The sequence below is a fragment of the Bos taurus genome, chromosome 19 (assembly GCF_002263795.3).
Source record: "Bos taurus isolate L1 Dominette 01449 registration number 42190680 breed Hereford chromosome 19, ARS-UCD2.0, whole genome shotgun sequence".
NCBI lineage: Eukaryota > Metazoa > Chordata > Mammalia > Artiodactyla > Bovidae > Bos > Bos taurus.
In genome coordinates, this window is record NC_037346.1 from 173,687 (window position 1) to 183,919 (window position 10,233).

The following is a 10,233-nucleotide window of genomic DNA, read 5'->3' on the forward strand; positions in this document are numbered from 1 at the left end:
TTGTTGTCATAAAGCCTAGATTTGAATCCAAGAAAACAACTTTACAGCTGATATATGATTCTTATGTCTGAATTTCTCATGGAGCTAAATGATTTATTCAATAAAATCCTAGATAATAGCAAGTGATAGCAGTATACTTAGGGAGAGCCTCTGGGTCATAATTTTTAAAGAGAAATAGCATCCTGTGTTCCTCAGAAGACCTGTGCCCTGAGCATAGGCATCGTCAACAGACTACATCTAATGTAGGACTTTAAAAAGTTTTTTTCTAACAGTAAGTCTTCAAAACGTATTTGCTTTCCTTGAAAGATGAGTAGAGATGGAATTATCTGCTGTAGCACTTTCTCTGGTTGAAAATTTCTATCCCATTGTAGATAGGAAAATTATTGCTTTCTTGGAATGCTTCCAGAGAGAAGGGGTCAATCCCTTAACAAAATGTCTTGGTTTCATCACCTCATCCTTGAGAAAATTATCAGCATCATCCCTAGCACAAACACCAACACCACCCCTGTGGACAGAGCTGCTCAGAAACAAATGGACTTGTATGCATATATATATATATATATATATATATATAGAGAGAGAGAGAGAGAGAGACAGAGAGAGAGAGAGAGAGAGATTCTGTGTGTGTATGTGTGTATAATCAAACTCATTGCTTTCATTAAATAATTAGAATCATTAACTTATCAAAATAGAAAATCACCACATAAATTCTTTCTCAAAGATGATTAGTAGTATAGAAGTAATGTTAAAGGAAATTAGTAGAACAGGAAAGCAGAAATATATATAGTACATAAACACACAGAGAAAACTGTATAAAAAAGGGAAATAAAAGTTATCTTTAAAACGCTCCTTATACATATTAGACACTCCTGTACCTCCTTTTCCTAAGATGTGACTTTGAAACTTAAACACACTCATTTATTCTTTTATCTCATAATCTGAATAGAGACCAAAATGTAGATACTTATGTTTTGGTAATTTGCCAAAATATGTTAAAGTAAACAAAGCTAAAAATTGTTAATGACTCTGGAGTCTTCGTTCTGAAGCTGTAATTTGTTTATACAGACAAACTATAGGTGAATTACTGACACATTTCAAATATAACTGTCCCTGTATATAAATGATTCAATTATCTCAATGATATCAAAATATCTGTTTAAATTAATAAGATGATGTTTAATACTCAAATAAATTATTAAAAAATCACCTCAAACAGTCTTATTTCCCTCCGTGACCTCTAAAACCCAATTACCTGATGGTTCCTATATGTAAATGGCAGAGATTGTTCAAGTAAAAATTTTAGGATTATGTCAGGTAACCTAAAGTATGGCTCCATCCAGCATGTACTGATGATAACTTCACTCTACGAAAAAGCTGGAAATCATGATACATTAGAGTTTCAGCTTTGCAAATCCAAGCATTAGTCAAGTAAATTAGGATCACATTAAGACCAAAACAATAGGGATTTATTTTGATAGGGTCAGAGTTTCTAAGGATTTAAAATTATATGTATTTACACAGATATTCTGAATGTCTAAGCATTTATGTAGGATACAAACCTTTGGGTAGCCAAGAAATTCAAATTTATCTCAATAGAAAAGGTTTTCAAAAAGACTGTCAAGTAAGCTGTTTATAGAATGTTGGAACTATGCCTGTCACTTACCTATATTTGAGTCTTATTTGTAAATAGTTTGCACTCCACACCTTATGAAACACATCGTTATTGAAATGTTCTCTTTTGGGCAATAGACCTGGGCTGAAAGAGTACAGAGTGCCATTTTCAAATGGCACAGGATTTCAAAACATGTAGACTTGCATCATTTCAACTGCATCCCTTTGAGGCCATGTCTCTACTGACTGAGGCACTAATCACTATACCAGTGAATTTCCATCCACCCCTATAATGATCCACTTTTTCCAGGGGCAGAGCTTCACTGGAATCTTGTCAAGCTTACTCTCCACAGACAGAAACCCAAATTGTGGTATTAGCCATTCAGTCATTTGTTCAACAAATAAACTGTTTTCTTGCATAGAAGAATGGCCATGTGATGCTTCACTGTGTGATAATACAGATGAAGAAATGTCACTAGAACTTCTTGGCCAACTAGCTAGTACCAGGACTGAATTCTTCTATCACCTAATCTTGTGAATACTACTCTTTCAAGACTATTATTACAAAAATGTCATATCAAGCTTCAAGACTGTTGCCATTATAACTGATTTGAAAATATTCCTGAGCTAGAAATAGAAGAACTAAATTATCTCTCAATGCATGATGATTAGCATTATTAAGTGACATGCTTTCAATTTAGAAATGCTTAGAGTTATAGCATTAATTCTTTTCCTAACTTCAGTTGTAGTAAATATCAGTTTGCAACACCCTTCGTAGATTACAACTGGCTCAGTAACATAGCTGACCACACAGTCTGGGAAGACTCCTGAGAAGAAAGCATCTCTCAGTTTTACTGATGTGATCTTCACAGGTGATAGACCAACAACTGTGCTTGGATTACCTTAACTAACAGTCTAGTTACACCATGCTTTTACCTAACAATTTAGACATGAATTAGGGCAGTATTCCTCAATCTTTTTTTTCATTATTGTCACATGGAGATGTTTTTGGACATTCTGTCCCCTTGACCATCTGTCCTTCAAAAGTAGTAATGCCACAGATACATTACCCATCTATGTGTGTTATGTATAAAAGCAGTAAGTAATCCTTATACTCACATAAACTATTTTTATTGGGAGACATATTGTCCCCATTCCTAATGCATGTTTTTAAATAGCATAAAACTTTTTAGTTTTAGTTTTCTTTTTTGTTTTTAAAAAGGAAGAGATTTAATATGGCTATTTAAGCTCAGGCCAAACTGAAATTCCAGCTGTGGTTCAAACACATACACAAATCTCTATCCAATTCTTTTCTCCTGTACCATGTATTATAAAATGTCTCTCATACCACTCATTACTAACAAAACTATATTTTTAGTTTAGTTGCTCACTTGTTTATTATCCATCTATTCCCCACTGGAATTTAAGTTCCTCATAAAAACAATTCTTGACTCTATTGTTCAGTGTTATATACCCAGCTCCAATAACTGTTTGGCCCACTGTATGCACTGACCTGTATTTTGTGATAAATTAAATAAGTGAAAATCTTCTAAATTTAATTGGCCATGAATTCATACATTTTTTCCAGTAATTAATATTACCACTATGTGATAACAATGGGAAAATGGCTGTGGAAAGAGGATATGTTTAGCTCATCAAGGTGCTCTCCTCTTGCCCAAAGTATCAATCTCCTAAATGATTAGGTTGTTTTGTTTGTCCTCTATTTTACCCAACGTTCATTTTCTTTAAAATTCAAACCTATCAATTTTGCTTCTTGAACCTGTTACATCCCACTTTTCCTGATGCCCACAAAGGATAATAAATGTGCAGAAAAAGATCATTGGATGACTTTTTACTGGGACACAAGAGGAATCAAGAAAGTGTATGTAACCTGGGAAATGTGGTCAACAGAGTGTTAAGGGAAGAAAATGCCACCCTCCAAAAACAAGGAAATAATGTCTTAGTGACAAGGTGGCCAATGATCAGATCCATGTTTGGTATGTTCAGTTCATGATATCAAGTAGTAGTGTTATTGTGAGGTACAGAGGAAGCTGAGTCTAAAAGACTTGATATTGTTGCTTAACTCTAATGAGTCTAATTTTCTTCTTCATAAAGGAAATATAAACACCTGTAATAAAATTTGTTGGTACAATGATGGATTTAAAGTATGTAAAAAACCTAGTAAAAAGCATTTCTCATAGTTGCCTCAATAAGCTCATCCCCCCACTTAATGCCTAATATTAATGTTTTCACTGAATTAAGGGTCCATATTAAACAAAAATATCCTTACACAACAGATTCAAACACATTTATGTATTTATGTCATTAAGATTTAGGACACATATACTCACTGTCTCATTTTTTTAATTATCATAAATAATCAGGTTCATTCTCAGGAGAGATTATTGGTGATGAGTGCCAAAGAGCATCTAAACAAGTTTTACACTTAGTCACAAATCAGCAAAACTCTGTCCACTGAGAATATGAGACTGCCTTGCATTTCCTCTTTTAATTCTTACACCTTCCACATCTCTCTTGACAATTTATCATTTGTGCCTCATTAATCTTCTCACTTCCCCATTGAGCCCTTGCTATAGCCCCTAAAACACATGCATTGACCTTTGTTTCCCTCTTCAAATCTTCTGTTTGGTCTTAGGCTAAAAGCAACATTTACTCAGGGTGCTGTACTTAATCCTAGGTATTCATAGGTAACTCTCCTCTTCTCCCTAATACTCACTAAACAAAATGAACTATGTATCATCTAGTCTAGATTTTGTTGAAATGCTTCATTCTAACCTGCAATTTTTTAATAGATTAGGTGCTGATTATTCCATCTTCCAGGCTGACTTTTTGGGAAAAATGTATCTTTCTCATCAATTTGAGATAACCATGTACAGCATAGCAAAGCAGTTGGAACCTTGCTTGGGCATTACTGTATAGTTAAACTAAGAAAGAAATAGCTTCAGTTGATCACTGAGCTTGATAAGTTGATATTTGTGAGAACAAACAGGCACTGGAGTATTGTAGTCAGAGAAGCTCTGATTGATAAGATTTATGTAATAAGATGGAATAACCTGATAATTTCCCACATGCATAGAGGAGCATTGCAGGTATCCCACACTTTGTGAAACTTCACCTTAGCCACATTGCTTTTATGAAGGCCAACATTAATTAACATTTGTATTCACTACTGAAAGAAATCTAATGGGGTTTTTGCTTTTACAAATAAAAAAAATCTATTATGCTACCCATTTGCTGTGCTCAGATATTTTGCTTCATATGAGATAAGGTGGCAGCAAATTTTAAACCATCTTCTTGAAATAAAAAATGAATCATTAAGACTGCAGATAATTTCTTATCTATAGAGCTAAACAAACCATATGACTGTGCTTCATTTCATAGAAAGTCCGAGTTTTAAAGACCTAGGTTCGAAGTTTGCATCTGAAATTTGTGAAAGAAATCTGCACCCCAGTGTAATAGCTCCTGACACACTTTATGAATGAAGCACTTGTGATATGAGTGAATTAAGTTAGTAAACCTCTCTTACCTTCAATTTGCTTCTCTGTAAAATGTAGATAATGATAAAGGAACACCTACTGTAGTACGTAGATGAATCATCTGAGGTGCATGTGCCTGATAGATACTAAAGGGTTTTGAAATGTAAATATATATATATGTATATATATATGTATATATATATATATATATCAGACTGATATATATATATGAAAAAATATATATTATATGTATATAATAATATAATTATATATAATGTATAATATTATACATTATATATTATATTATGCCACTTCCTTTATGCCACTTGAATGAAAGTGGCTTTTCCATAGGATCTTGACCTCAGAACTTTTAAAATTTGCTTTGCCTATCATGCAGACAATAAGGGATATAGATTTTTAGATTGATACCTGGGGGTGGACAGGAAAGAAATGCTGCTGATTTATTTTTCTGCACTATGATTTTAACAAAGTCATACAGATTTTAACTATGACTCTAACAAAGTCAGTTAGAGAAACACCTTCAAAGGAGAAAATAATAATTCACAATTTATCTTTGATTTTGTTGTAGCACAAATATTAAGCCAAATTTTCTGAAATTGCTCATAATATAGGTTATATTAAATATATATTATATTGAATATATCATAATATATTACATAATATATTATAATATTTATACATTATATATATCAGTTCAGTTCAGTTCATTCGCTCAGTCATGTCCAACTCTTTGTGACCCCATGAATCACAGCACACCAGGCCTTCCTGTCCATCACCAACTCCTGGAGTTCACTCAGACTCACATCCATCGAGTCAGTGATGCCATCCAGCCATCTCATCCTCTGTCGTCTCATTCTCCTCCTGCCCCCAGTCCCTCCCAGCATCAGAGATTTTTCCAACGAGTCAACTCTTCGCATGAGGTGGTCAAAGTACTGGAGTTTCAGCTTCAGCATCATTCCTTCCAAAGAAACCCCAGGGCTGATCTCCTTCAGAATGGACTGGTTGGATCTCCTTGCAGTCCAAGGGACTCTCAAGAGTCTTCTCCAACAACACAGTTCAAAAGCATCAATTCTTCAGCACTCAGCTTTCTTCACAGTCCAACTCTCACATCCATACATGACCACTGGAAAAACCATAGCCTTGACTAGATGAACCTTTGTTGGCAAAGTAATGTCTCAGCTTTTCAATATGTTATCTAGGTTGGTCATAACTTTTCTTCCAAGGAGTAAGCGTCTTCTAATTTCATGGCTGCAGTCACCATCTGCAGTGATTTTGGAGCCCAAAAAAATAAACTCTGACACTGTTTCCCCATCTATTTCCCATGAAGTGATGGGACCAGATGCCAAGATCTTCATTTTCTGAATGCTGAGTTTTAAGCCAACTTTTTCACTCTCCTCTTTCACCTTCATCAAGAGGCTTTTTAGTTCCTCTTCACTTTCTGTCATAAGGGTGGTGTCATCTGCATATCTGACATTCTTGATATTTCTCCCAGCAATCTTGATTCCATCTTGTGCTTCTTCCATCTCAGGGTTTCTCTTGATGTACTCTGTATATAAGTTAAATAAGCAGAGTGACAATATACAGCCTTGACGTACTCCTTTTCCTATTTGGAACCAGTCTGTTGTTCCTATAGCAGACCTGCAATAGCTTTGGATCCCAATTATAGGCCTTTTTGTTTAAATTTGGTAAAAATGTTAACCTTTCTTGTTTCAAATGGCTCATCAAGTCTTGATATGGAAAATGAGTACACTATATTCAAGAAAAATTGTGAGGCATTTAAGCAAATAAGATTAAGTTAAGAGCAATTTCAGAAATTTTGGCTTAATATTTGTGCCACAAAAATCAAAGATAAATTGTGAATTATTATTTTCTCCTTTGTGGGTATTTCTCTGACTTTGGTAAATTCATAGCACAGATAAATAATTCAGCAGCAGTTCTTTCACATACCATCAGTCCTGTCCACCCCCAGGTATCAATCTAAACATCTATATCCTTTATTGTCTGCATGATAGGCAAAGCAAATTTTAAAAGTTCTGAGGTCAAGATCCTATGGAAAAGCCACTTTCATTCAAGTGGCATAAAGAAAAAATTTAGTAAAGTTGCAATAAAACTGGATAAAATCATAATCTACAATCACCAAACCAGGAGTTCATAGTTGTTCTTTCCATTGCCAATTATAAATCTCTGGACATAAATATTGAAGTCATGATAAGTACATTAAAATTTATCAAAATGCCTAATAAATGCCTGCTACTGCTAATTCCTAAGTCACTTCAGTCGTGTCCGACTCTGTGCGACCCCATAGACAGCAGCCCACCAGGCTCCCCCATTCCTGGGATTCTCCAGGCAAGAACACTGGAGTGGATTGCCATTTCCTTCTCCAATGCATGAAAGTGAAAAGTGAAAGTGAAGTCACTCAGTCGTGTCCAACCCTCAGCGATCCCATGGACTGCAGCCTACCAGGCTCCTTCATCCATGGGGTTTTTCAGGCAAGAATACTGGAGTGGGGTGCCATTGCCTTCTCCAAATAAATGCCTAGCCATTTGAAATAATCAACAAATGCTAGTTTATAGGTTCTTTAATTTTTCTGTCAGTGATCTGCAAATTTTTTTTTCTCTCACAATTTGCAATAGGTATAAGCCTTTTATGGGCTTTCTCAGTGGCTCACTGGTAAAAAATCTGGGCTACAGTTCATAGGGTGTCAAAGAGTTGGATATGACTGAAGCAACTTTGATCACACCCACACAATATCTGTTCTATGTATGTAAACCATCACTTTGTTGCTATTATGAACAGCCTACATTACATTCCTCTTGAACAAACTACTCATGGCATTTTTCACTTCTATATTTCTCACTGTGTAAATTATAGGATTCAACATGGGTGTGAGGATTGCAAAGAACACAGTTACCAATTTGTCTGCAGAGTAAGTAGTCACAGGTCGGGTGTAGCTGAATATACAAGGGACAAAGTAGAGTACCACTACTGTAAAGTGAGCACCACATGTAGAGAGGGCTTTGTGCCGTCCTTCAGAGCCATGGGATTTCAGGGAGCTCAGGATGACTATGTAGGAGATGAGGAGCATGGAGAAAATGAGCAAGCACATGGCCCCACTGTTGGCTGCCACTATAATTCCGATCTTGTAGGTGTTGCCGCAGGCAATTTCCAAAAGTGAGAAGAAATCACACATGAAGTGATCAATTACATAGAGACCACAGAAGGTCAAGTTGACCATGAAAAGAATCTGCACAGTGGCATGCATGATACCCCCGATCCAGGCCACCACCACCAGGAGCTGGCAGAGCCCCTGTCGCATGATGGCCGTGTAGTGCAGAGGCTTACAGATGGCCACGTAGCGGTCATAGGCCATGACAATGAGGACAATCACCTCTGTTGCTCCAAGAAAGTGTACTAAAAAGAGCTGAGTCAAACAGCCACCCCAGGAGATGGTTGTCCTCTGGTACAACAGGTCAATGGTTATTTTGGGGGTGGTGACAGAAGTGAAGGAGGCATCTATGAAGGCCAAATAAGTTAGAAAGAAGTACATGGGAGCAGAAAGTGTGGGGCTGAAGGAGATCGTAATGACAATGAGCAGGTTGGCCAACACAGTAAACAGGAAAATGAGCAAAAAGACAACGAAGAGTATTTTCTGCAAGTGTGGATTCTGTGTGAGTCCCAAGAGAACAAATTCAGTCACATTGCTGGGAGGCCTGAGGACATCCATTCAGCAAGTAATACCTTCCTGGGGGTCTGAATTACCTACAAAGGAATAAAGTATGATACCTGTTAATAATGAAAGATGTGTGGTCTGCACTTAGAACAAAAACAGCAGTTAGTGTAACTATGGAGCATGCCCTTGGCATTCTTGCCCCACTACTTGTTTCTTACAAGGGTTTCTTACTTCTTCCATGATATCTTTTAATCTCTTCAAACACCTAGTACCTGTGACCTGTAAATCATCTATAGGGCAACTTTCAATTTGTAATTTATTGAAAAACATGGTGCTATGTACATGAGATCTGGATTATCCTTCTGGTTCCAACTGCATTTGACTCTGCTAAGTCTTCTGAATGCCCAATGTTTCCAACTGTCTCTAAGGTTACAATCGTAATTCTCAGATGTATATTGTGAGGGATCCCTCACAAAGGTAAGAGTTATTCCTTTTTCTAGGAGAATTTATATTTGAACCCTCAGCACTAATCATGGAGAGAAAAACATGGCCAACAAATATGTATCCAAGCAGGCAGTTGAGGGAAATGTATATAAGTCCTTGGCAATGCACATTGACTGGTATCTATCTGTCAGAACACATAAAGGTATTTAGGCATGTTTCCTCACTGTCCCTACTTTAGTGCGGTGAACACATGATGTCAGCAATACTGAAACCTATTAGGTTATGAGAGAATGCTTGATGAGTTGTCATCCTCTATGGGTAAAATTGTCCTGCTTCCTTAGACCATAATCTTAGCAAGAATTCAAATGCCCTCATCCTCCAGCCTTGTTTATCATTACTTTTTTTAAGAAACATAAATTAATGTTTGAAAGGAAGCTACACTTTAATTTAATACTTTCTGATACTTTCTGGCACACATTATGGGGTAAGTATGAAAACAATTCTCTTTAGGAAACAATATGTTACTGGGTCATATTAAAATCAAGATAACTATAATATTTTAAGCATTAGTTTTTATTCTGAAAAATTCTGTTCCACGTACAGCCAAATTCAATAAATTTACAGTTTCAGTAGATATGAAAGATAAAAAAAAAAAAAAACAAACACCTTTTGCATAGGTGTTAAGTACAATAGGATCTATTAAGTACAGGAAATCCTTACATTCAAAGTTCTAAGTAAAAAGCTAATATGGAGAAAAAAATGGTTTCTTAGATAAGTTAGATAAATAGATAATATACATTGATATAAATATATATATACACTAACTCAAACATATCTAAAATCTACTATTTATTGTAAGTACCTATTATAAGTTGACTCATTTATCAAATTTTTTTCTGGACACAAACTTTGTATGTTAATGTACATGTGTTCACCTAAGTTGTAAAATGTATGCCTGTTAAATGCCCTTTAATGCCTGAAATTTTATTA

The 10,233-nt window shown here is 35.7% G+C and overlaps 1 protein-coding gene across 1 annotated transcript; it reads right to left on the reverse strand.

Moving 5' to 3' along the window:
- Positions 1-7,926: 7,926 nt before the first annotated feature.
- OR4C1E (olfactory receptor family 4 subfamily C member 1E) lies at positions 7,927-8,853 on the reverse strand. Its single transcript, NM_001390066.1, has one exon. It carries the CDS (start codon positions 8,851-8,853, stop codon positions 7,927-7,929), a length of 927 nt encoding a protein of 308 aa, NP_001376995.1.
- Between the last annotated feature and the right edge of the window lie 1,380 nt (positions 8,854-10,233).